At 47.1% G+C, this 27,066-nt stretch overlaps 2 protein-coding genes across 4 annotated transcripts in view; one reads left to right on the top strand and one right to left on the bottom strand.

Annotated features, from left to right (window-relative positions):
* The window catches only part of TRIM24 (tripartite motif containing 24), a 64,788-nt gene extending 59,648 nt beyond the window's left edge, over nt 1–5,140 (top strand). The window contains exons 18-19 of the mRNA XM_055807495.1: nt 628–777; nt 2,078–5,140. Of these exons, the coding sequence (XP_055663470.1) occupies nt 628–777; nt 2,078–2,287 (360 nt within the window). The 3' untranslated portion in view covers nt 2,288–5,140. The remainder of the gene's footprint in view (nt 1–627; nt 778–2,077) is intronic.
* Nucleotides 5,141–6,112: 972 nt separating this feature from the next.
* Nucleotides 6,113–26,449, bottom strand: SVOPL (SVOP like). Of its 3 annotated transcripts, none has more exons than XM_055807496.1 (15): nt 26,340–26,449; nt 23,532–23,660; nt 22,372–22,463; nt 21,250–21,348; nt 20,704–20,775; nt 20,474–20,598; nt 18,969–19,032; nt 17,354–17,479; nt 15,792–15,920; nt 14,072–14,145; nt 11,303–11,502; nt 10,009–10,120; nt 8,841–8,922; nt 7,232–7,321; nt 6,113–6,876 (listed from the first exon to the last, which is right to left on the bottom strand). In XM_055807496.1, the coding sequence occupies exons 2-15, from the start codon at nt 23,608–23,610 to the stop codon at nt 6,715–6,717; spliced, it is 1,506 nt and encodes a 501-aa protein (XP_055663471.1). In that variant the 5' UTR covers nt 23,611–23,660; nt 26,340–26,449; the 3' UTR covers nt 6,113–6,714. The 3 variants fall into 3 exon arrangements, with proteins under 3 accessions (XP_055663471.1, XP_027639889.1, XP_027639888.1); XM_027784088.2 differs by having other exon boundaries at nt 8,841–8,917; XM_027784087.2 differs by lacking the exon at nt 26,340–26,449 and having other exon boundaries at nt 8,841–8,917; nt 23,532–25,245.
* Nucleotides 26,450–27,066: the final 617 nt, after the last annotated feature.

Below are 27,066 nucleotides of genomic sequence, written 5' to 3'. Positions count from 1 at the left end.
TGGTCATGTATTACTAAGTGCAGGTATTATAGCATTTATCTTAAAATGTGAATCTAGTTAAAAAATACTATCATTGGCTATCGTATCATATTTTCTAATTTTTAATTATTTCTAAAGAAGGAATAAACCTTAATCCTACAACCACAATTTGAGTGCCGAAGTCATTGTTATCACTGAGATTTTCCACCGTTTCCAAGGACATATTTCATGACCAAAATTCTTTTTGAGCAACCCATGTACCATCTTTCTTTGAGTGGGTTACCAAAGTTATCATACGGTAGTCTTGAGAGTGAAACTTAATAGTTGTCTCATTTGACTACGTCCAAAAATAATGTCCAAATCATTTGCTCTATCGTATGTAGTCAATGTAGGTGGGGTTTTTCATTTGTCTTTATTTTATTTTAAAATAGGCATTGGGAGGAGTATATTTTTACCAGCAAAACTAGGATGTCACTGTTACTCCAGGAACTGTTTGCATGTATGTTGAAAGTACAATTGTTATATCTTACAATTGTGCTTTGAAGATGAGACTAAACCTTGCCTTCTTCCTCAGAGCTAAAGGTTTGTAAAACAATAAGTAACAATGATCATGACTGCATTTGTTAAAAAAATTTATTCTCCATTTAGGTTCCTGATTACTACAAAATAATCAAAAAGCCTATGGACTTGTCAACCATCAAGAAGAGACTTGAAGTGACCAATTCATTCTACACAAAGCCAGAAGATTTTGTGGCTGATTTCAGACTGATTTTCCAAAACTGTGCTGAATTTAATGAGGTTAGAAAAGTAGATACTTTTACCAGGTTTTGTAGGCTTAGTTGCTTTCCAGAAAATTGCAGTGGGGGTACAACTTACAACACGATTTATTGTGTTAAACTTACTTTGATGATGAGACTGCAGTGAAAACAGAGATCACATTTGAAACTACTGTGGTGTTAGATGACTATGCAGTGGAGATAGAAGGAAGGAGGATTGTAACAAACGTGGTTGTCAAGCCTTGCATTGGAACAGGCTGCCCAGGGAAGTGGTTGAGTCACCATCCCTGGAGGTATTTAGAAGACGTGTAGATGTGGTGCTTAGGGGCATGGTTAGTGGTGGACCTGGCAGCGCTAAGTTACCATTCGGGCTTGATGATCTTAAAGGTCTTTTCCAACCTAAACAATTCTACGATTCTACGTTAGCTGAATGGCAGGACAGCAGCTAAAGAATAAGAAAATTGTTTATCATAGAAGTTAATGGTGGGCATTTGATTTAAAAATTGGTTTAGTCCTTCTTGCCTCAGATCTTAAATTCAGCGGGACTTTTATTCTGGGAAGGTTGTCCTCACCCTTATGATTTCTAGTTGCATGTTGAGTGATTGCTATTATTCCTCACTGCACATAAGGAACACATGGTGAAAAAGGGATGCAGGTACTGAGTGGACCACAAAATGAGAGAAAATTATTTTGGGAATAAAGGCTTCTCTAAGTGATTTCAATGAGGTTCTCATGCAGTCACCCTTGACAGCTGGGAATACTTCCTGTCATGGTGATCTCTGCTTCAGGAAACTGATCAGCCGTGGTGGCTATGAAAGACTTTAGGACTCGGTAGTCTTCCAGGCTACAGTCATCAGCTATCCTGGTAATATTTTCACCGTAATTAAAAGGTCTGTAAGCTTGAGAAATTCTAACATTTCCAGCAGTTATTCCAAAACATTTTAACAGACTGAAGGCACACCTATATGTTTCAGAGCATAACCCAACTTCTGTTTCTGGGTTTATTTTTTTCAGTCAGGATTCAAGGGGGTTTAGAATCTCTTTATATAGCTTTCAGAACCCAGGCAGTTGCCTTTTGCAGTTGTCTTCTGTGATGATCCATCAGAGAGAACAGTCATTGGGGGTGTTGGCCAAAAGATCTGTCCTCATCCTCTGTTTTGCAGGCCTGTGCTCTTTGGGAAGGTGTGTTCCACAGGTGCCATCCTTACTGCTGATTGTCTTGGGGTTTTTTTATGTAGTTTGTAGAAGTACCTAAAAGACCTGATGTGATCTAAGTATAAACCTATGTTGTGATGCATTGATGTTGTTAATTCACCCAACAGCCTGATTCAGAAGTGGCTAATGCCGGCATGAAACTTGAAGCGTACTTTGAAGAACTTCTAAGCAACCTTTATCCTGAAAGAAAGTTCCCCGTACAACCCAACTGCCAGAGTGAAAAAGATAATCCAGAACTTACTGATGATTCAGATGATGACTTTGTACAACCCCGGAAAAAACGTCTCAAAGGAGAAGAACGTCAGTTGCTTAAATGAACTGCATGTGTTACTACAGAACACTTTTTAAAAACTAAGAGTATTTATCACTGTTAATTGTGAAAAGGGGAAAAAATAATGACTGCTTTGACTTCTAGGTTTGTGGATATTTACTGGACTTTCTACCCCTTATCTGAAACACAAATTTAATGGAGACCAAGGCAGGTGGAGAGCTTCTCTGAAGTTCCAAACTTTCATCATACTTCTGAACAGCACAGAAATTGCCATTTGCGTGGGGTGACAGCTGTTTAACTTTACTTTGAGGAAGAAAAGAAGTTTGTATAGAATTGAACTTCAAAACATTACATGGGTTCAACATGTGGCTTTCTGAGTTTGAAGAAAATGTGATCGCACCAGACTTTTAATTTTACCAAAGGCATGTGGCTGGCCATAATTTGATTTCTTTGTACTGTATTTAACACAAGCCATGAAAACAGATGGTGTAATGTTATTGTCCTGCAATACTGACTGGTACAATGAAAGTGCAGTTGCCCCCAAAGAAGTTATTGGTAATTTCAAAATGTAAGGGAGAGTGTATTAAAAATAACTTAAAAAAAAGAAAAAAGAAAAAAGAAAGGAATTTCTTTGAGAGTTTTTAATGGAGGAAGTAAAGGACAGAATACTTTGGTTTGTGCCATTTTTCTCACCAGCACCAGCAAGGAACAATGGTATTCTTGTACTATTTCGTTTAAGAGGTGTCTTAAGTTTAATGTACCTCTATTTAATGAAGTTGATGGCAAAGTCTCGAGGGCAAAAACATTTGCTTGCAGCTATCAGTCAGTCTTTGTGTATGTTTAGAGAAAGGAAAAAAAGCATCCTTTCCATCCACAAGCTCTTGTTTTTTCAAATTGTTAAATAGGTCATTGCCAGAATGTAACCAGCATAGTTATTCACTTGGAAGTACATGAGTTTGAAGAGGAGGAGAAAAAAGAAAGATACTGCTTTTCAACCCTTCGTCTGTCCCTGTTAAAATCACCAGAAGGTGAGGGAAAATTACCTTTGTTGGTTTTTTTCTCTCCCTACTTTCCAGAAGCATTGACAACAATATAGATGGTTGTATCTGCCCTCAGAGAGTGCAGTTAGAGAAGTACTTGTGTATGGTTGCTTCAGCTGTTGGTTTATACCCTTCATTTACGTAATCTTAAATGAATACTGAGTTCTGGGGAGAGCAGGCAGTCTTTGGATTAATTGAGCTCTGATGGTGCCAGAATTTTGCAGATGGAATTGTGAAGACACAAGCCTGCTTTTGACTTAGCACTTTTGACATAGCACTGATGTGGTGCTGTGGATAGATCATTGAAGACACTAGGTACAAGTGCTGCTTGTGCCTCCCTGCTGTGTACATATGCACTCAGAAAAAGCCCCTTTTTTTTTGCCTTTCACCAGATGAGATACTATCCACCTGCCTTTGTCATAGGGTGGCACTGCACACTTAAATGTAGCGGACACTTCAAAAGAACACTCAGTTGTGTCTGCAGCAGGCCTTTGATGTAACTTTTGAATGCCATGATCATGTGGCTGATTTTTAAGCTGTCCAGAGTAATCATTTCTTTTCTTATTTTTCTTCTTTTTTTTTTTTTTTATGGAGTGGGGGTGGGGGGTTGGGAGGGCATAGTGGAAAGTTTTGTGGAAAGTTTTTATTACCTCAAGAAAGTTGCTTGTAGCAGGAGTTTTACCATCCCAGAGTACCAGAAAAAAAAGGGAGAGAGATGAAGCAGCAGAAGAGGGTGGTGAGGGAGACCATTCTAACAAAACAGGTGTGATCAATACACACTACAGTAGCACAGATTTAAGAAATAAGAAGCACGGCCATTGCGATATTTGAAGTCTTAAATATCTAGGAATGCCTAGGAGTCCTAGATACCCTGTCACCAACTTAACAGTGCTTCCAGAGGAAGGTGCTGTGTGTTTCTCTGTACTGTAAGTTGCAAGCACAGATTTTTTAGGAGGCTTAGTGCATTTAGAGGTGAAGTTAGACACCTATACAGCTTCACAGTCAAGTTGTTCTCCCAGTGGAAAAATACTGGGGACAGGAGTTGGAGATGTACTCTTGCAGTTCAGTTACTTACCTGTCTGCTGTAAACTGTTTGTTTAAAAATGTCTGTTTAAATAATCCGCTGGAAAAGTTTGACTCGACTTCTCATTTTGTGGTCCTGAATATCATCCTAAAAATCATCAGAAATTGTCACTGCAATGAATTTTGAGATGTTAATTTTAACTACTTTAATGGAGATGGTGTACACACAAATAGTTGAGGAATGCTATTTTGTTTTTAAAGGAAAGTACTATATTCTTTCAAACTGCTATGGCAAAGACCATATCTACGTTGTGTATTTCCCCCCCTTTGCCTCAGTCCACTGTTTGGAGGGTGGTGGCTGTTTTCCTGTTTGTGTGTGTGTACTACTAGTAGTAGTCTTCATCTCACTTCACGAGACATGTAGAAAGCATCTATTAATTGAATCATAAGAAAAGGAAAGTCCTTGAGAAATTTACCATTTCCCTATATAAATCATAGCTCTTACACTGTTCAGTTGCAATTTTTAATAATGGAAATGGTATGGAGAAGCAATCAACATCAAATGCAGCTGACAGGAAATGACAGATTCCAAAGGTTTATTTTTCTTCCCTACCCAATCCAACATCAAACACTTGCTTTCATTTTACTTGCTAAAAAGGGGAAAGAAAAAAAAACCACACATAAAATTAGTAACATGCACATGAAAAACAACAGAAATGGATACAGGGGAAAATAGTATGCATTGGATATGTCCAAAAGGTCTCGCCTCCAATAGGCAATCCCTGTGACTCTGAGAGTAGACTAATGCTGTCTTAATAAACTGAAACAAGAGCAGATATGCTTTTAAAATGTCATTGTCTAGCTTTCACAAAAAGTTACTTACATATTTCTTTTTATTTAGTTGGTTCATTTAGACCTAGTTTTAAAGAACACATCTATTGCCTGGAGCCTTAGGACTAAATATTGCCATGTTAAAAGAACTCTCACATCATGTATGTAAATTCTTGTACGGGTTGAATGACTGTACCGTGTGAGACCCTTGGACAATACGTTCAACAGTTTTTGCTGCATTTTTTTTATTTTTCCATCCTTTGGACTTCTGCATGTAAAGGAGAGCAGCTGGAGCTTATAATGCTTGTTTGTAGCAGGGAGGATAATAATGCTGTCGAGTTAAGTCCCCAGGAAAAGGGGAGATCTCATTAAGGAATCATTACACTCCCATTTATCTCGACCATTGTTAGCCAAAATTAATCCAACTGGAGTTGAACCAAAACTTTCCTTTTATGTCTAAAGCAGTTTTAATGAAGTGTCTTGCTTAGTAATTACTGTAAATTCAACCATTTGAAGGCCTAAGTGGTGCTCTGCCCTCTGTGCATGGGGTTGAATTTCACTCACAAGGAAAGAATAAGTTGCCTTGTCCATTTCCTTACTTAAACTTTGATTATTCCGCCCCCGTCTTTTATGAAATACCATATACACATTTTAAATGACATAAAAACATAAACGATAAGCATTTCTAAAAGACAACCATTTAAAGAAGCAGGCAATTATTAATATGTTCCTTTACTGAAACCCTAAGTTTAACTGTCCCATGCACCTTGGGGAAACCTTAGAAGATGTGACCCAATGAAGTGTGTTAACTGTGCATGTGTGTGTGTGTGTATATATATGTAATATGTGTGCTTGTATAGATGCTTTTTTGAAAGTCTGGTTCTGAAGGCCACATAAAAGTTTGATCAAACATCTGTCTTGCTCTAGGCTGCTAAAGAATGTGGATTATCTAGCCCATCGTCTTCTGCTTTATACAGGTAAGGCTGCAGAACAACAGGCAGTGCGATGTGGACAGGCTGCGTGCATAACGTGAAAATTTCCCTGCTGGTATATCTGAATCTAGAATCACAGAACTGCTCACCACCTCCTGTAATTAAAGTAGTGCAGCTTGTCTGTGGGAGACTGACTGGATTTAAACTTTCCCCCTTAATCTTTGTGCTTAGTGTTTTGCCTGATTGCTTTATAGGAAATGGTAGCCACAGAGGCTTAGCTAAGGAACGGATGCAGCTGGGGCTTTTGTCTTGAATGTGATGGAGAAATGGCTTTAGTAGTTTAAGGTCTTGTATGTACCTGCTGTCCTCTCCCTGCAGCACGGGCAGACCACAGTGTGTGCCTGCAAAGCAGCAGCTCCAGGGCAGGACGGGGGATATTAGCAAAGGGGCTTACATGAGCTGAAGCTTAGCACGCTCGCATGGGCTGGTTTGTTCTGATATGAGAAATGAGCTGGGTCACTGGGATAACAGCACTTTAAGCTGCTGCAACAGCACGTTCCTGTGCTTGCCTGTCAGGCCTTATTCTGGCTTATGAACCCTCGGGAGAGGTTGGTTTGGATTCTGGCTGAGTCATCATCTACTAGTTTCTAAACAGCGTTTCGATACACAGGAGCTCCTGGAGGGGTAATACCAACCTGCAGTGCCCTGCCCTTGGTCTCGATGGGCAGCGTGAACGCTGAGATCGCACAGACAATGCACACAGAGGAGAAAAGACACAGGGCCCCAATGAAAGAAGCACTCATAAGAACCTGCAAGCAAAAGAACAGTTCAAACATCAGTTCAGTGGCATGGGGGAGGCTGGCAGTTAACGGGGAAATAAAGTGCGCAAAGGGTCACAAACACCTGAGAGTCTTGACAATAGAAAAACAATGTCTTGTCAATTCTAAGAGCTTTCAGAAAATAACAAATACAAGCAAGCTCAGCTTTGGGATTAAATTTATGCAGAGCTACATCTGGCAAAGACTGCTAAGTACTCTGTACCAAGTTGGGAGGGGGAAATTGATTGTGTCCCCCCCCTTTTTTTGGTGAACTTCAGGGGTACCTCTCTGTGTATTTGATAGCAATGATCAGCACATTGTTCAACAGTATCAAGCGTGGTCTTACTTGTGATATAAATGGGGCCACCATAGCTCCAACACGGCACAGTGACCCACTTGTTCCCACCCCCAGTGCTCGCATCGTGGTGGGATAAACCTAAAATAGTCCAGAAAGAAATCTAATTAGTACAACAATCTATGATACTTGTCTTTATTTTTTTTTCTTTTTTCTTTCAAATTTTTCTTCAGAAAGACTCATTACATTATCAAGAGCAGCTAGCCAGTGGGATAAGACATGAATAGAAACAAAGACTTCTTTTTGTCTCATTTGTGCCATTAAAATCTGCCAATTTTTACCCCAAATAAAGTTTTAGGGCAAGTCAATCAAAGCTGGATGGGACTCCCCTGCTGTTTGCTTACCACCCCTACTACTGCCTTCCTCCCAGCTGTGCTGAGCAGCTCACACCAAAGTCACAGAGGATGGGCTGAGTGCTAAAGGAAGAATTCAATTTATATTGACAGGCCCTGTATCTGGCAAGTAAGAATAAAGGATATTGTCTGCAGTCTTCAAGACTGCCTATTCATTTGTATCAGCGGCACTCGTATTTAGAAGGAGGAAAAAGGAAAACAGATCCCAGTAAGAAATCTCCAGGCTTAGAAGAATGGGCTTTGTGTATTTTCTTTTTCACATCTCCCAAATTCCTGTGCCAATAAAACACTTAAGTATGTGTTTTGCTTAACTTTAATTGTCCTGTTACTATCAGTAGATTTTAGCAAGTATACTCATGTAAGCCTTTGTTTAAATATTTTACTGGGCCAAGCCAGTGGAGGTAAGGTAATTCAAGAAGAATCCAGGCTTGCAGCCAGAAAAGGGATTTCCAAGCTTGGTTTTGATCACCGATTAAATTGTGAGTAGTATTGTTTATGATATGGCTGTTGCAGCAATGGTCTTTACATCAACAGCATCCAGTTCAGGACTATTAAGACACTTGGATTTATTCAGGCCTAGTGCATGCTTAAATAATATAGTGTACTATTAAAAGAAGCCAATACAGGGAGCTACTTCTGTTTGCTTTTTATCACTTTACTCAATCTTCAAGGCAATACAATTAACTTCACACAATTGTTTAAAGAAAGAACCACCAAAACCCCCAGCAATGCATACTTAACCCACAGAACTCATGGGTCCAAAGCTGTATGAAGGACAAGCGCTCTGAAGGATTAAAAAACTATTTGCAGACAGAGCACATCAATTTCTATTAAGTAAGTCAAAAAAATCAAATATAACCACATATACTACCTCATAGTACTACATCAGTCCCTTAAGTGCTGGAAAAGGTTCATTTCAGCGGTAGCCTATTTTCTAACTGCAGGGGTTGGGGAGAGGGAAGATTGTGGGTTTTATAAGATGCTGGTACACAGCATCCTCAAAGCCAACATTTTGTAGTATCTGACCAACAGGTGGCTCAGCAGGACATTCCTCTTCCATCTGCTCTTGACATCTCCAACTAATTTTCTCATTCCTTCTCTGACCTTGCATATAAAACCGTGGCCAGGAAGCCAAAGCTACTTAGTTCAAGAAAGGGGACTTAACTAGTCAATAAATATGGCAGCATTCCTTGGCAAATGACCTTTCATGCCCCAGAGCAGCTTAACGTACTTTCAGGAGGACTCACCTCTGCTGTGTAAATGTAGATGGTGTTGAAGTTTGCTGAAACCAAGGCGCGCAGCATGAAGAGAAACCCAGTCACGCCTGTGCTGGAGAGAAAACCATGTGGAGCAAAGGGTTAGTATCACTGAATGGTGATCAGCAGAGTGGCAACCTAGTACGCGCTCTATGCTAAGGCTTTACCAGCTTAATATAAGGGAAAATATAAAGAAAGGTTCATTGCTGACAAGTCTTTCCTTAGTTCGTTGGCAAGGCACATTTGACTACAATCTATTGCACGTTAGGTTTCCTCCGGGCCACTGAAGGGGGAACGATCTGTATAGGACTGTAGTGGCTCAGCTCGTGCCCTCAGCATTGCAGTCGTCTGACTCCCAGCCCAGCCCTCGCTTTCGGTTCCTCTATAAATCCATTGCAAGCACATATGATGGCCAGGCTCAGTTTCAGGGAAAACTGCAAATAATAATAGCAGTACAGAGGCCAGTGCCTTACTGAGTAACTGTAAGCTTCCTTAATTCAGTTTAACGACTGTTTGCAGCCTCCCGCTCCAGCAGCCAAGCATGGCAGCCAGCCTCTGGGACCAGCGGCCCACAGGGCAGGCAGCAGGGTGTACACGGCTGGCCAGCAGCAATCAGGCTACCAGACAGTTTAGAGGAAACTTCAACTTGAAGCCATTCCGATTTTCAGGAACCATTAAGCTCTGCCAGCTTGAGAGGGTCTTTCATACCCCTCTCGACACTCAGGGCAACCTTTCTCTTGGTGCCTTGAACTCCTTTTGAAGTGCCCAACTCTACAAGTTAGAGGCGATATACGTAACATTGCCAAAAAACAAAACAACAACAAAAAAACAGGGGGGGTGGGGAAGCAAAGGAAAAATATGTCGTCTTTCTGGTGGATCTTATTCACATGATTTTTAGTTTTCTAGGCTGTGCTAGAAAGCAGCTTGTTGTATGCTTCAGGGAAGCCATGTGGGCTCAGTAACACAAGCGAGCCCCTCTGCATCCTGCTGCACCATGGCATCTCCTCCCGCTGCTTTCCCAGGAAGAGGAGGGAACCAGTCAGAGGGTTTTTTTCAGATGTACAGGAATTACTGGCCTGACTGGTGACATGAGAATACCATAGGTACTGCCCTCAGCATTACATGCCCACAACAAGACCCACATACTGATCCAGACTACCTTGAGGTGCAGATGTTGAGGAGTAGAAAGAATAGGGCTGTACATCCCATGGTGATACACAGGCTCAGTCGTCTTCCGAGGAAATTGATGCCAAGAACATTCAAAGGATTTACTGGAGATGAAAAGGAAAACCATAAAATGTTAGCTAACTGCCATGGTTGTCTGTCTTGATAGACCTTACAAAGCATGCCTAGAAATTACCTCTCTGCATTCCCAGCACCAGCCCAATGCTCTATAAAATGGACAAACACTATAATTCTCTTCCTGTACCCAAACCCTGTAGTTTTCCCCATGCCCCTTTTCAGTTTGTCCTTCCCCTCAGAGGATGGAGCCTGTCCTTTGCTGAACTTGCCCTGCTGTACTAGGGCAGGACACTAATGCCTGTCCTGAGCCATGCGAAGAAGGCACCCACTGGGTGAGCACCGCAGACCTGGGTGGTTTTGGCCCCTCTGGCCACAGCCCAGACAAATCCTGGGGCCCCGAGCATGCCCCACTGAGTTCCCCCATGAGCTGGGAGGCACCTGGGGGTCCGCTGGGCTGGTCCCAGCCTGGCTGCACCTGCAGGACCCAACACCCAGTCGCTTTATAGCTCAGTTGCCAAGACATGAACCAGGGCGAACATCCACCTCGCTGCGGCAATACGAGACATGCACAGAGCGCCAGGCTCTTTCAGCGTGCCATGTGGGTGCCTGTGGGCCGTCCTGCCGTGCCCCAGCACTCCCGGGCAGGCTGCACCAGGAAGCATTTTGGTTTGCTGTGGGTTCCCTGGGCGCTTAGCTGTCCTTTGCTGTAGTGCTCAGCACAGGACCTGCTCCTGAGGCCACCACCTCTTGGAAAACAGGGCACTTGGGTGGTGCATTCAATTACATCAATCTATTTGCAGTCCTTGGTTATTTCTGACTTCAAAACCTGCATGTCTGGGGATTTGGGAAGCTGACTTGGTTTCACTGTTAGGAGAAATTTCCCCTGGAGTTTAACCAAGACTGTTGGTACATACTAACTGCAGAGGAGGTCTGTGGCCCTGCTGTTGGAAGGACCCGTGCTGAAGGAAGGACTCTGATGCGTCTGAATTATTCACCTGGGGAGCAACGCCCTCCCTTGCCCCTTGCCACCAGCTAATGGCCTGTGTCCCAGACCGTCATCTGAAGAGCTTGTGCCTGGCAGTTGCCAGCAATGCTGAGGACATTTCGACCCCTGGCACTTCACTAAGTGTATGCACAGCTAAAAGCTTTGCAGTGAGTATTGGCTGGCTCTAAGAAGGGAATGGCAGGGCAGGGAGGGGAGAAGAGGTTACATGCGATCTCTCCAACTGTGCTGATGATCATGGTCTGGTAGGCGGCTGGCCCAAACAAGTGGCAATGGCAGGGGCTGTGGCTCTCAGGGTCATCACCAGAGTCCTGCAGCTGTGGTGCAGTGGAGCCACAGACGAGGTCCCGCTCCAGTAACTCAGCGCTGGCCAAGATGACGCCGTAATATGCGAAAGCTATGCCAAGCCTGCGGGTGGGAACACTGCAGTGAGCAGCAGCAATGACAGGGAAGGTGAGGAAAATGAAATACAGCAGGTTTTGGGTGCACTGGGACCCCTGCTGCACACACCAGCTCTGTGTGATGGACCACCTTAGCTGGATCCCAGCAGTGACTCAGGTACCCACCAGGTCACCGGTCACTCCACCCATGGCACACCACCACCACCTACACCCATGCACTGCTCTTCCCTGGGGGACTCCATTCCAGCTCATAGTTTATCTTTGTATCGGGTTTGCATGGAAGGTTTTTGGCAGAGAGGGGCTACAGGGGTGACTTCTGTGAGAAGCTGCGAGAAGCCTCTTCTGTGTCTGATGGAGCCAATGCCGGCCAGCTCCAAGACCATCAGTGATGGTGGCAGTGCCTCTGGGATAACATATTTAAGAAGAGGAAAGAGTTGCTGCACAAAAGAAAGGAGTGAGACTATGCGAGAGCAACAACATTGTAGACACCAAGGACTACGGAAGGGCAGGGGGTGCTCCAGGCATTGGGGCAGAGCTTTCCCTGCAGCCCGTGGTGAAGCCCACGGTGAGGCAGCTGTGCCCCTGCAGCCCATGGAGGCCCACGGTGGAGCAGATCCCCACCTGCAGCCCATGGAGGACCCCGCACCAGAGCAGGTGGATGCCCAAAGGAGGCTGTGACCCCATGGGAAGCCCACACTGGAGCAGGCTCCTGGCAGGACCTGTGGCCCCATGGAGAGAGAAGCCCAGGTTAGAGCAGGTTTGCTGGCAGGACTTGTGACCCCACGGGGGACCCATGCTGGAGCAGTGTGTGGAGAACTGCAACCTGTGGGAAAGAATCATGCTGGAGAAGTTCATGGAGAGCTGTCTCCTGTAGGAGGGACCTCACACTAGAGCAGGGGAAGAGTGTGAGGCATTGTCCCCCTGAGGAAGAAGGAGCAGCAGAAACAACGTGTGATGAACCAACCACAACCCCCATTCCCTGTCCCCCTGTGCTGCTGGCAGGGTGGAGGTAGAGAAAATCAGGAGTAAAACTAAGCCCAGGAAAAAGGGGGGTGAGGGGGTGGGGAAGGTGTTTGTAAGATTTCTCATTATCCTACTCTGATTTGATTGGTAATAAATTAATTTTTCCCCAAGTCAAGTCTCATTTGCCTGAGTCAGTAATTGGTGAGTGATTCCTCCCTGCCCTTAACCCACGAGCCTTTACTTATATTTTCTCTCCCCTGTCCAGCTGAGGAGGGCAGTGACAGAGCAGCTTTGGTGGGCACCTGGCATCCAGCCAGGGCCAACCCACCACCTTTTTGCTTGCCCCTTAGTGCTGTTTCTTGCTCTGCAGCAGGTGACGGGCTGTGGTCACGCTGGGGAGAGCTTGCCCCTTCGGTCCCTTCCCTCACACAGGGCTGATAACAGAGACATTTCCAAACCACCCCTTTCCCAGGGGATCAGGGAGTCTCAGTGTCAGGCCCTGATGCTTGCAGCTCACATGAAGCAACTGTCCAGGGTTTTTTTTTAGTCCTTATCCTTTCTGCCCAGGGATTTTCAGAAGTTTTCATTAACTGGCTGGAGAGGCTCCCATCACACCCTGGCTGGCTGTCAAGAACACAGCATTGGTGATGGCAGCCTGGCTATGTCATTATCAAGTAATTCAGCATATGCCTAATCATAAGCAGGCCGAGAAGTAATTTTCACTTTTTTATCCCCTGGCAGTTTCAGAAATGAGCAGCAGAATTTGGGCTAGGAAACAAGCTGCCCGGGGAGGTGGGGGATGCTTGGGACATAGGAGGTGGGAATGCAAACCCAAGAACAGGCCAGTAACTCCTGGGAGGACTAGGAGAGAAAGGAGGATAAAAAAAATAAGATATTTCATAACACACAAGTTGAGGGGAAAAAAACAAAAAAATCAAGGCCTGACTTAGCAACATTTTGGGTCAATGAGTTCCCACGGACCTATTATTTATACATTTCCACTCCAGACAGCAAAGCCAATGAAACATATATTACCCTTGCATACAGCAACCAGGAACATTGCATATGAAACCCATCTCTCTTCAATCTTAATTTTCTCCAGCCAGCAGCACTGCTAACAGTTAATGAGTTTCTGTTGAAGCCCTATTTCACTGATGCATTGGCTGGCAGGCAAAGGTGGTGCACTTCTCCTCTTGGGAAGAACAAGTTTACACCAAGAAGGGAATTGGAGCTGCGAGCACATCACTGGTGCATGCTGCAGGCAGGCACGGGCGTTCTGCAGCCCTCACCTGGCCCACACCCCACCTCCCCTGAGCCACCCTGCCCTGAGGAAGGACTTACGGTGTCCTGCACCATCCTGGCTGTCCAGCCCTTTTCTGCCTACATTGACACTGACTGACATAGGGTCTGTGGTCAGGACAAGCCTAAAGATCACAACAGCCCAACCCATGCCCACGTAGTCCCCCTCCAGCTGCAGGGATCTTCAGTTGCCTCCTGAGGCAGAAGTGGTGCCCTGTAGTAGCAGAGTCAGTGGGAGACTTCTGCTCCCTGCACACGTTCAACTAAGAGAATGAGCTGACAAGCAAGATAAAAAACAAAAAGACTTTTTTTACCATATGATCCATATCTGCAAAGTGGTTCTGAGGTATTTGGGGTGGATGAGGTCCTTGAATCTTCCTCTTCTTTCCTGCAAATAGTTTGATAGAAATAGAATTTTTAAAAAAGTATCATTTATGTAAGGGTGAGCGTTCTGCAGTAGCAGCTGGCACCCCAGGCCCCCAGTGGCAGAGACAGACTGACAGATGGTGCAACACAGCACTCCATCCGCCTTCGGGAGAGGAAAGCCACTCTTCCCAAAGGATGCCCACGAGAGGATGTGGTGCAAAGGAAGAAGAGAACACCCTGAGCACTCCTGGCCTGCACAGGACCCCCTCAGCTCCCAGCAGACTGGCCCCAGCATGACCATCACAGTGCTGGAGGGTCCCTGTTTGCTGCTGGGCGGCCAGCACTGCTGGGGCTGCTGGCAGCTCCCGCTGCCCCATGAGCAGGGGAGAGGTGCCCAGCATCCCCTGCTCTGCCTGTGGGAGTCAGTTTGTGGCCACGTCTTGCTGAGAGGCCTGAAACGCCAGTGAGCAGAGACGAGCAGGCACTGCAGGGCCCTGCCTGCCCTGCTGCTCCCTGAGAGCCAGCAGCATCCCGCCAGCAAGGGGAGATGAGTTCATAGGGATGGTTTGGGTTGCCTTTACTTTTATTTTCCTCATCATTGGTTAAGCCTGAGAGGGTGCACAACTAACTAAAACCCTTCCCACAGCCAATGCGGGTCCATTACATAAATTCAATGAAACTACAGGGAAGCTTTAATCCTAACTAATTCCAATACAATAGCACCATCTTGCATGAATTGCTAAGGACAATGCTTGGTGCCTGTGGGATTGAATAAGCAGCAAAGAGGTCCAGGAAAGGGGCTTAAAAGAGCTGGAGAATAATTTTGAGGCCCCGGACAACAGTGTTGTTCAGTCTTCCTCTCTTGGGGGTCAAAAAAGCCACCTTAACAAGTCCTCCCACCCTGCAGTCAGCAGGGCCCGGACTGGGGGTAAAAGGGAGAAGCCTGGGGGGGGATGTGTGTGTGTGTCCTGGTCCCCTGCCCCTCTCCTGCCCCACCTGCAACACTCACACATGCTTTTGGGCATTTTGGTCCAGTAGCAACCAACTCCTGAGCTGCTCAGCTGCTTACAGGTGGAAATGGTGGTAGCTGTGAAATGGCCTCTCCTGCCTTGACCTTCTTCTGCTGGTCTGTGGCTCCACACTCGGGGACCTGAGGTGCTGGGACCTAGCAGACAAGCCCAGCCAGGGGCTGGGAGAAGCCTCTGGGAGCGGTGGGTTGACTTCATGGCAGGGACCCTTGCAGCCTGATGGGTCACATACCTGAGAGGGAGCCTGAGGAGCAAATCCCAGGTCTTACAGCACAGGGGACACCCCTTGGGGGTGGATGGGCAATAAGGAAGAACATGCTTTGCTGGGAGCACTTTTTGTGGTAAAGGAAGCAAATATTTTCTCAGCACATTATTTTTCTGAGCAAACACAAAGAATGTGAAAAAAAAGCAGAAAACTCAATTCCATTTTGAGGTCCAAGATTACTGTCTTTCCAAAAGAAAAAAATATATCTTTATCATCACATTCAGTAGCTGAAAATAGTTTGGAAAGAAACCAGGCAAGGAGGGGGAGAGAGACAGAACAAGACGTGCTTGGGAGTCCCGCTCCTTCCCCAAACCCCAGATGCCAGCAGCCCTGCCTGGGACAGAGGGGCCAGGCAGTGCCATGGGCTTGGCTTACCTTGGCGGGCTCCCTCAGCACCCCCTCGGGCATCACTGCCCCGTTGGTCTTGGCTATCCTCTGCAGCGTGACCAGGGCAGCTGCCACATTTCCTGTGGACACGTTGTACCGCGCCGACTCTGGGATGAACTGAAAGCAGAAAGCCTTTCTGTGCCTCTCTGTCCATGCAACCCTACCCAACAGCTTCCCATCACACCGAGGAGCCCGGCCAGGTTAGCACGGGGCACTGCCTGAGCTGCAGCAGCCTTTTGCCTGCTCCCCTCCCCAGCCGTGCCCTGGGACATTCCTGCGTGTCCCAGCTCCCCACACCCCATGCTGGGGGGACTCACCCTGCCCAACAAACCCATTTCTTGGTACAGATCCCAGGGGTCTGCTGCTGAGCCATCTGTGGCAAGTGGTTGTGAGACTTGGAAGCCAAAGACACAGGTTTAACAAAAACAAGCCTTAACTGAAATTCTAAAATGGGATTGGGGCACGTGGCACTCACTCAAGCAAAAGCTTTGGAAGAATCAACAAGGCCATTAAAGAAAAGGAAGAAATGTATGAAATGTAGGATCTAAATCACTCATCACTATCATTTGCAACATTCAACCACACCTGGTGTTCTTTTAAAATAAAATGCCTTTTTATTAAAAGGTGGCTCTATCAAATTACAAACCATTAAATCTGTATCATCGAAATATGAATTTAAGACTTGCTTTCTAAAGGCACGTATGCTGACTGTGTCTTTTTTTACTTCTGGACTAAAAGCTTTTGCTACCTATTTTTTTTCCTGGCAAAAATAATCAGGGAAACCAAACATCAAAGTTATGCGAGTGGACATTCACAGCAAACTTGCATTTGACTGCCCAGGTAACACCCCAGGTGGACTCGTGCATTTGTCCAGCTGCAGGAAGGGCACTAACATCTGCACGGCTTGCACCAGCCACAGCTTAGCACTGCAGTGCCCACGAACACTGTAAGTAGGGATTTTCCACATCACTCCCCACAAATAAGACAGTCGTCATGTCCAAGGCTGATACTTCTTAAGCATGAGTAAACCTGGGGAAGCCAGGGTTGACCCTGACACCCATTTGCCCTGTCAGCACTTCAGTGAAGGCTTCTTTCCTCAGTCCTAGCAAATGTAAAATCTGAAGAGGGTGTGCTATGGCTAGAACCAGTCTGGAGATATTATTTGTGAGTTTTTGCACACCCTGCCTAGACCATCTTCCTCTCAATGCCTGGCCCATCACCACAGTCCCCTGGGTACCGCTGGCAGCCTGAACACTGGAGTCTGGGGTGCTGGAGGGCTACAGTGGGGCAGCAAAGCCAGCGGCTTTGCAAAGCGAAGTAAAGCCAAGCCGCCTCCTGCAGGGTGACATCTTCCCACCAGCTGGCCTGCAGCTCCCCCCAGGCCATCAGGACCTTCCCAAGCCCCCTGGGTGAGAGGGCTGTGGTGGTGAAAGGAGGACACAAAGACTACCCCAGGCTTGCAGGGGGTGGAGGGTGATGCCTTTTGGTGCCTGGGGAGACGCCACGTTGGTGGCAGTGCAGCAGGGAGCAAGGAGAGTAGCTCTTCTTACCTTGAACACCAGTATGAGAAGAATTCCGGGGATGGACGCAGTTCTGATCAGCCACCGCCAGCCAATGGTTGGGTTCACCACCGATGCCAGGCCAATGATTAACAAGGATCCTGCCAACCAAAACACCTTTCCAAGAAAAAGGAAGTGGTTAAAACATGAACACATGACAGCATTTTTTTTTCTTTTCTTCCCTTCCACTCTAGTTCCATGGATAAGTGGGGATCTGTGCTGGAGAGCACTGTGGTTCAAACTGAGCCATCCTTACGGTGGTCAATCTGAGAAGCTGAGCTTGGGTTGAAGGAAAGAGGGAAAGACAGACAAGGATATGGGAGAGGATGGCTGAAGACAGTCTTAATCAGCTTCAGATGAAAACAGGTAACTAGCTGTGGCTACCATTGTAATTAAAGCCACTTCTTTTGTCCTTCCAGTCACTTCTCTGCCAATGTTCACACTCATGAATTTTCCTCTTGCCTAAAACTCTGTGGGGAAGCAGCAGATTTACAAGCACTGAAGGCAAAACCAAGCCACATTTCCACTGCAAGAAGTTGGTGGGTCTCCAGTGGACTCAACGCCAATTTATACCACCAGAGAATCAGGCCCCCGATCTGCAAGTCCATTCCTCCCTGAAGTTCACTTGTTGCCATCAGGAGATGTGCCCCTTTCTGGGGGACCACCCAAGGGAGCTCAGCCAACACAAAGCACAAACAAATACATAAAAGCCACAGAAAATTCATGAATAATCTGCAGGCAGAAATAACAAATGTCTGGGGAGAAATACAAGACTGTTTTTCTTTATAAACCTTTGTGTTTCTGACAACACTTTGGTAACAAAGCCCTGGGATCAAACAGGCAATATTACTTTTTATTAAAAAGTAGTATTTTATTTTTATTAAAAAACAAATTAACCCTGCCACTAAGACCATTTACAAACACTTTTGGTTCAACAGTCAGATGAATTAATGTGCTCAATGAGACCTCCACAGATCATTTGCACATGAAGCAAGTGCCCATTGCAGAGATCTGGAGCAAGCAACAACCAGAGTCACGCTTGCTGTGGTTTTTGCCCAGCAAGCAGGCACAACCCTCCCAGCACGTCTCAGGCTGAGTTTGGGGCTATCATGCTAGCCCTATCCTGCTCGAAGCCCCGAGCCAGCCCTGAGCAGGGACAGGAGAGGGCACAGATTATAACCTCATCTGGGAGTCCCCTCATTAACCATTTGTTCTCACCAGGGGTCCAAAGAGAGGAGGGAATGAGCCCAGGGCTGGAGGAGGCTGGAGGTGCCGTTAGCTCCAGTGCCTGCCGGCCCATCAGCACCGGCCCCGCTGAAGTGGGTATCACCGTTATTGATACAGCAACTGAGAGACTGGGTGTCAGCCATCACTCAAATTCCCCATGCAACGTTTGGAACATCCAATTATTTGAGGAGATATCGCCTCTTTTCTAAAGACGGCTGCCTGTGCACATCTTTAATAATGCAGATTACTTGCTCAGACCCAGACAGGTGTGAATAGTCTGGGAGAAAGACTGATGTGCTGGAGACCCAGCTTCCAGACAGCAGCGGGGCAAATCTCCTGGGACTTGGGACTAAAAGAAACAGTAATGTGTCATTCTTACCTGAGATAACGGTAACATGTATCCTCGGTATTTGCTGGGCAAAAATTCTGTTTTTATGATAAGCCTAGCAAAAAAGGGAAAAAAATGCAGAAATACAGCAATAATTAGAATTTTCATACTCATCAAGTAGCAGTTCAGCTCAGCTCAGCCGGTGCTGGATGTCGCTGCCTGTAGACCACCCGCCTGCCACCACCGAGCACCCAGCGACAGGGGATCCCTGCTCAACACACTTCCCACTCGGGCAGGCACCAAACCACCTGCAAGGGAGATGCACAGCATGAATCCCATCCAGGCCATGGCTGTGGGACACAGGCAGGTAAACACTGCAGTCTATGCACCAGGAAACCTATGGAAAGGTCTTTTGAGGTGATTGAGGTGTCAGCACAGGCATAGGGCATGTTTGTAGAAATGAACAATTTTTAGTGATTTTTTTCCATTAAACAGTCTGCTCCATTTTTTATCAAATGATTGGATAGCCCCTGGGGGAGGGCATGGCACTGGCATCTCTCAAGCTCCCAGGTGTGAATTGTACTTCCTTGGCAAGAAAGAGGGGTGGGGAGAGGCCCATGTTGGCTCCTGCTATCTCAGCTATTGAAGTGTTTTATAAATGCAGTTTCCCTCCATCCTCATTAGACTCATTAGCAAACACCATGCCCAGGGAATGACCCACACACACACGAGGCAAGCAACACCAGGAGCTCAGCAGATGCGTGACCCTGGCACAGGATGCCTTCTCCTCCCAACGGCATCTGTCTCCCTCCTGTCCTTCGCTCCAGCAAAGGGCTCTTGGGTCAATGCAACTGGTTTGAGGCTTTCCTGTGTGGGCAGCAACCAGGTTTCAAGAACAATGGAAGCTGCTGAAACGTTGCATTTGTTTCCCTGAGAGGGTCAAAAGAAATAACTTATTTTGCCAGGCTCCTAGTGAAGTGATTGTTAACGCTGTTAATTTCTCCTCCCCCTGCTCCACGTCTCCCTTTCCACTGCAACAGAGCAAAAAGTTTCATTTAAATGGGAACATTCTACATCAGTTCAAGAAGAATTTGCTACTTAAGCAGAATTGTGTGACTTTTTTACGAGGAAGCAGCCTTTGCTCATCTGTTACCTGTCTAATTGCTTTTATAATATATGTGCTTAATAATCCCTCTGTCACCTGCTTAACATAAACCAGCTGTCCCCTCTGTTCCAGGGGCTGGGGGTCCTTGGGAACTGCAATTTAGGTTGATTGACCAGGATTCAGTGAAATTACAGAACATGTTGTTGTAAGGCGATGTGGGAACTCGCTCTCCTTTCCACTTCCAGCCCCCACAGAGGCCCCTTCCCTGCCGACTCCCTTGGGTGGCAGCACAGCCACAGCTTATCAGGCTCAGCACAAGGGGAACGGTCCGCCACGGCCAGCCAAAATGAGCTGAAGGGCCTTTCTCGCTGTAACCCCCACCACGGTGCCCGTGGGTGCCTCCGTTAACCTCCCAGTGAAGGCTGGCTCGCACCACAGGGCACGGCCTTACCCTTGCGCATGGCCTGACACGCCACCTCCTACCATGGCCCGCAGGAACACGAACCAGATGTAGGATGGGGCAAACGAGGTCAGCAAGGAGAAGTAGGCTGCCCAGAGGAATGAGAGCAGCAGAATCTGCAACGGGGGAAAAAGCAGGGTATTCAAACCAGTGGCTCAGCCAGGTGCAAGGCTCCTGTGGGGCTCGGGAAGGGGACGTGCAGCCCCCCAGCGCTCACTCACCTTCCAGCGGCCATACCTGTCGGCCAGGAGTCCGAGCACTATGCTGAAGACCATGTAGCCAAAAAACACCACCTAAGGGGAATTGAAATGCAGCTGTGGAGGGCCCACAGCTGGTTCTGCCCACAGCAGAACTGGGCAGCTCTGCTCTTTGAACTGCGGGTGGGCTGAATGCTCTCTAAACAGCAGGATGAAGTGCAGTGCCCAGAACCATGAGTGAGGTGTCTTGCAGGGGTCGTCTTCCTCCACGTAGACACTCACTGCTTCAACCCTCAAAGCTTGGGGTTGGATGGCAAGGACTTAAAAATAAAAATATGGAAGTGGGGGCTTGTTTTGGCATTACAGTTCTGGGCACGGACCACATGCTCATGTCAGCTCGCTTTCTAGGTTTCTGCAGTTGTGGTACTGTCCTTGTCCCTGAGAGGAGGGACAAATCCCTGAGAATTTATTCGGTCCACTGGGAAATGTACTTTACAAAGCCTGAGGCAGTGCCCCTGACAATGACCACATGGTGGATGACCTGCATGAGGGAGAAGACAAGTCACTCACCGTTGTCACTAAAGCCACCTGCCAGTCTTGAAGCTGCCACTCACATCGGATGAGAGGGGACACAACAGCTATTAGCATGATCTCCATGGCTTCAGCCACCTTCGGGAACGAGTGTGCACATTAGCAAAAAGGGAAGCCACAAGAAGTCCACAGAGAAAAGTCCCTCAGTCCTACCAAGCCTGCAGCTGTGGCAGTCCCACCATACCAAAACAGCCCTGTGAAGCCATGGTGCCTCCATAGTGGTCTGAGCCTGTGCCTGATCTGGAAGATGTGAGCACTTGGAAGCAGGGAGAGGAAGTGAGAAAGGTGGCCCTTGAGAGCAGGTATCTAGGAAGGCTGGAAAGGCTCAGCCTTTGCAGAAGAGAATCTTACCCAGCTGTGTTAGTGGAAGATCTTTAACTGTATTTGGAAACCAAGCTGCTTGGTTAGGTACCTGGCTGTGATTTCAGGCATCTGACATGAAGATGACCTCTCAAAACTGCCTTTATTAAAAACTTCATTGCTGCATTTGTTTGCCCCAAAAGCCAGCCTCAGTTAAGAAATGAACCTATCATTTACACACAGCTGGAGGCTTTTACATCTCAGCTGCAGTGATGCTCATGTACATGTCTCCATTGCATCTTTACCTCAGCCTGGCCTCAGTCTTTTGACCCAGTTCCCACACCAGATGCATCATTAACCCAAGACCCTGGCAGTTAGGAAATTTTTCAGGTAGCTGAAGGTGAGAGGACGGCAGCCCTTCTGTGCCAGATTGCACAGGGTTTGGGTGCCCTGGGGATGGCATAAAAAGTGCTGTCAGGAGGCTGAATGTAACTCTCAGGCACTACTGAAGACATGCCTTCAGCGCTGCCTGGTGGGACAGGGCTTCAAGGCAGGGGTCAGGCCAGGGTGCTCTGGGCCAACCTGCTCAGCTTTGCCCTGAAATAGGTCTGATATCTATTGTGGCTGATATCTATTTTGGCCGAAGATGAAACAGCAGAAATTCTGCTTGAGGAGGTATGTATATGCAAAAAAATATGGACTGCAATATGTGCTCATGGTGCTTATGGTTGTTACCGCACAGTAATAAGGAAAATGAGAAGAGGGTTTTTGGGGCCGGTGCAGATAGCTGCAGACACCTACCCCCGTGCTGCCCATGATCAGAAAAAGCATAATGTGGAACCTCCCAAACCCGATGGTTTCCACAGCTTCTTCCACTGTAAATGTCTTCTGCCCTGAACACCAAAGGGAAAAAGATACAAAACATGTCAGCAGTCAAATTTTACCCCCTCTTTATTAAATGTCAAAGATTTTCATGCTACTGTGGGACTGCACCAGGAAATAAGCTGGAAACATCTACCAGTGTGTGTCCACTAACCAGCCCCTGGGCACGCCGGTGGCTGGGCATGTCAGAGGGTTGCTGAAGCAGCAGCCAGTGGGGAAGAGAGCGGGCTGGGCATGGAGGAAGGGCAGCCTTGTACTGAGCTACCCCTGCTGCCTTAGAAACCCATGGCTTGGACTGCATCTGGGCAATGGTCTGCTCCTTTCCCTTGCCCAAACTGCTGTGAGGCTCAGTCCCTTTGCATCCCTGGAGTGCAGGTTCGCTCCCAGTGTGAGCTGGGGGCTGCCCCAGCCCCAGGCCCTGCAAGGCGAGCACAGCCAGGAGCTCTGGGCTCAGTTTCACCTCCTAAGCCTTTATTCCTGAACTTCCCCACACACCCCCCACCCCATTTCAGAAACAAGCAAAGCATCTCAAGATCAGGGCTAGGACAGTTTTATAAACAGACCTGGCAGAAAGCTTCTAGTATGTGTACACTTTCAAACTCTTAATTAGGTAAAGCCAGAGCTGCATAAATTTTTATGTCAGGCCCAACTAAGTCAGCTCAAACCTCTCAACATTACCTCTGAAATGGAACAGAACTTACTCAGAATTTCAGGAGAAAATTTCTTTTTTTTTTTTTTTTTTTTCAAATGTAGGCTTTTTTTTTTTGCTTTTCTACAAAGTTTTTCACTTTCAAATGCTTTTGAAATAGAAAATGTATCCAAATTAAAGAAAGTCATTGAATTGCCAATATAATAAACTGTTCACACAAAGCAGAGACCTGAGAAAAAACAACTCAGATGGCTCTTCCCACTACCATAGGTAGCGGCCACCAGCCTGGTAGCTGCAATGGGAGAGGAGCAGTTTGAAGCTGACAATTGTGACTCCGTGGACCAAGGTGTTAGGTAGCTGGAGTGGGGACCCTCCCTCTACCCCAGCTAAATGAGGACCCAGTTTTCTAGTCCCACCAATATAAACCCACCTTTTGGAGTTTCTTGTCTCTCCATGTGGATTTCCTCCAAGCCAATAACATTTTCTGCCTCTTTCATTGCAGCAGCCATCTCATCTCCTGCTGGGGTCCACACTTACGTTGAGCAAGGCTGGGATTTAACTGTGAAACCTCTGGACAGTCACAAAGGCATCTAGGCAATAAGCCCATAAAGCAACTTCCCATGCTGGAGTGGAAAGATTCAGATATGCTTAAACACGAGTTTGGTTCAGGCAGCTACTGGACCATGTCGTCGTCCATAGAGGTTTTGGTGAAAAATACATAAAAACTTCACAAGTTAATTTAGTTGAGCTGACACAGAGGTCAGTCATCACATTGCACTGGCAGCTTTTATAGACAGTCCATGGACTGCCTTGCAAAAGACTTGAAACCCACTGACACAAGAGTGTGTGATGACTTCCCTAGCCTGGGGGTGAGTGAAATGCAGAGGCAACCAAAAGATGCTCCATCTCCATGACATGACTGGCAGCAGGTTGCTCTTGTTGGAGGCAGAAATTACTACCCCTTGGAAACTGGGGCTGAGTGGGTGGCAGAGGTGCCACGCTCTGTAATTGCTCAGCATTAAGGGAGCATCCACTGAGGCAGAGCCAGCAGGTAGGAGCAGCTGTGCTGAGGAACATGGTGGCCCCAGCCTGCTCCCCTAACCCAGGCTGCCCTGGGATGGCATGGCTAGCAAGAGGCAAGCATCAAACTCCTCCTCACCCATCCTGCACCCTGCCAGCATAGCGCTTCCCACTGCACACCTGATCCTCTGCCTCACCCCCCGCTGTGTTGATCCCCATCCTCTCAGGTCAGCAAGAAACACAGCCAAGCATTCTGGATTGCAACAGGGGAGAAATGGCTTCTTCCACCTCTGTTTCTGGTTTCCAGCATTAGATCCCTTGGCCTGATTACAGTTACTTTTCCTGGTCGGAAAAGCTCATCTTAATCCCAGGGCAGGAAATAAGCACACTGCTTGCCTTAAACCACAAGATTTCCTGCAGAGTACATGCTCTGGGATGGAGGGCTCAACCCATCTCCAATGTGGTGACACCCTGTCCTTTGATCACCTCCCTTCAGGGCTGCTGGACTTGGCCCTGGCATCATTCATGGCCACTCAGCAGTGACTAGGGAGCCTGCAACAGGGTGAGAGTTTGAAGGAATTAATGACCAAGAGCATCTAATGAAAGATACAGAATCCCAGCTGGGATAGAACGCAGCACAAACACAGAAAGCATGGAGTTACAGTAGCCCCAGGCTGGATACCCTGAAAGTGTTATACTGAGGTACAGTTATAAGGAGGTCATTAAATGCTAATGGCAGATAGTTGGCCAGGTCACATACACAGACCTTTACTGTTACAGATCATTACAGTCCAGCATCCAAGAGGACGCGTAGGATATTGCTTACAACTGTCTCTCAACAGTGTCCTTGGAGACAGCAATAGCTGCCAGCAGCACACAGTTCCATGAGCTGACCATGGTGGCCACCAGCTGGGGACCATTTCCAAGTGCAACCGGCTCAGGATTGACCAAGCAACAAAACAAGGTGCTTGGAAGAGCCTACGATAAGAGGTAATGCTCTACTGTGTGGCTGAATCGCAAAGGACTTTGCAATAACAATATCTAGGGACTATTTTTCTCCCTTTCTGTCCCCTTATGATTAGGGACCTGCAAACACATTCTGCCCTAAGCTGGTGCATCACACGTGTCCAGTTAAACAGCTGCTCTTGTCCTAAGCCTGCGGTGGGCACAGCCCAGGGCACTGGCAGGCTGGGCTGGGGCATGCCCAGGATCAACCCCTGGGCTCTTTGCCCACCCATCCTGATGCTGGGATACTCTGCAAATTTTTGCTGAGAGGCACTAGAGCATTTCACACTGGAGCTCACCCACCCTGGGCCACATGCCACCATTCTGGGAAGTGCTGCAGCCCTTCCAGAAAAGGGGACGAAACCCCAATCCCTGGCATTGCTGTGCAGAAACTCCAGTGAGGCTCAGGTGCCCAAGCATAAGGGTGCAGTGCCACTTCTGCCACCCCGCAGCAGCCAAAACAACCCCAGAGATGTCAGGATGGTGGACAGCACCTATGGGAGACCCACACTGCTCTCAAACAGCAGCTGGTGGGCAGGCTTTTACCTTCTCTAGCATTGCAAGTAACACCAGAAATCTGTGCAGGCACCTGCACCTCCCTCTGTTCAGTATTGGGACAGCTGGAGCAAAATTCACTCATCCATAAGCAGACAAGAAGCTACTCTTCAGGTAAGTCCCTGGCACTCTACTCTCTGCTCTGACATTTATGTTCAAGAGGGAGAGATTTAGATACAACACTTCAGTAAACCTCCTAATGATTCCTGCCAAATCCAGCGTTTGCTCATCCCAAACCTCTGCAGCCCTGTTTGCCTTGATGGAGCAGGTGTGCCTATCACCCTCTTCAGGAGTCATAGGTTTCCCGGTATTTGTAAATCCCACTGAAAATACTAAATTCCAATTACATGAGTCAAAAGAACAACAGTGACAAAGTTGCTGCTGGCAAGGAAAATAGTGATCCTCTGTCTGAAGGCAGCAACCAAGACTGCAGTGAAACTGCTGCTGGGACCCAGCAGAAGGATGCTGTGACCCCACACTGGAAGGCTGCCAGGCCACCAAGGGCACACAACACTCAGTGCTTTGCATGTGACCAGCTGGGAATCTTGTCAGCAAAGTCAGAGAGCTTCTGCATGTCACATATGAATGATTAGATAGTCCCACTATCAAACCAAGTCTTGATTGATTTTTTTTTTTTTTTTGAGTGAAGGTTTCTTACCTCTGCAGTGTCTCAGGCACAGAGGAGCAGACCTTTCTTCTTTTCTGATTGATTCTTTCCCTTCTGTTATTTTCTTCTTACAGTGTTGACAGTGCTGCGTGTTTGGGATCCAGGTTTCCTCTTTGCTGGTCACAGGCGGGTCCCTCTCCACGTGCCTCTACCCACAGAAGTGCGTGCTGCAAGCAGGGTGCTCCAGTGCTGACCCCACCCCTGTGCTGGTCTCACAGCACCCACAGGTCCTCCACAAGGCCTGCCCACCACGGGTGATGGCGTTTGCTCAGCACTTCTTGTGGGGACAGCCCCAGGGAGACAGAGGGAGGGTGCTGGGGAGACATTCCTATTGCAACACCAGCTGGCAGGTTTCAGGGGCAGGTCCCGCAGCACCGATGCCCGTGTAAGGCACCTTTGCCATCCCCTGCAAAGCCATGAGCAGTGCCTGGGTGCTGCAGCCACCAGCTCCCCTTAGGTCAGATGAAGCCAACTCAGGTGACAGCACCACAAAAAACACGAGCCCTGTTTATCTGCTTCGTCCTTGTAGATTTCCTGACCAAGTAACCAAACTGCGGGAAGCATTCCCAGCTGAACTGCTACCGTGATCCTGACCTTACTGTGTAGTGAATCTCAGCACTACAGGTTGTGTTGGCCAGTGAATCTGAGCTACCACAGGTATGTGCTTTTGCCTAGGAGTGCATATGTCAACCTTCAATACTGAAGTGTGTTGGCATCA

Source organism: Falco peregrinus, chromosome 6 (genome assembly GCF_023634155.1).
Source record: "Falco peregrinus isolate bFalPer1 chromosome 6, bFalPer1.pri, whole genome shotgun sequence".
Lineage (NCBI taxonomy): Eukaryota > Metazoa > Chordata > Aves > Falconiformes > Falconidae > Falco > Falco peregrinus.
This window is presented reverse-complemented; position numbering and strand designations above follow the sequence as displayed.

What these genes read in the sequence shown, in the direction of transcription:
- SVOPL (XM_027784088.2), bottom strand. Translation starts at nt 23,610, where the DNA reads ATGGCTGCTGCAATGAAAGAGGCAGAAAATGTTATTGGCTTGGAGGAA. An exon ending in TGATCATGGGCAGCACGGGG is followed by an intron (nt 21,349 to 22,371) that starts GTAGGTGTCTGC and finishes TCGTTCCCGAAG; the next exon opens with GTGGCTGAAGCCATGGAGAT. An exon ending in TGCTGAGGGAGCCCGCCAAG is followed by an intron (nt 14,146 to 15,791) that starts GTAAGCCAAGCC and finishes AACTATTTGCAG; the next exon opens with GAAAGAAGAGGAAGATTCAA.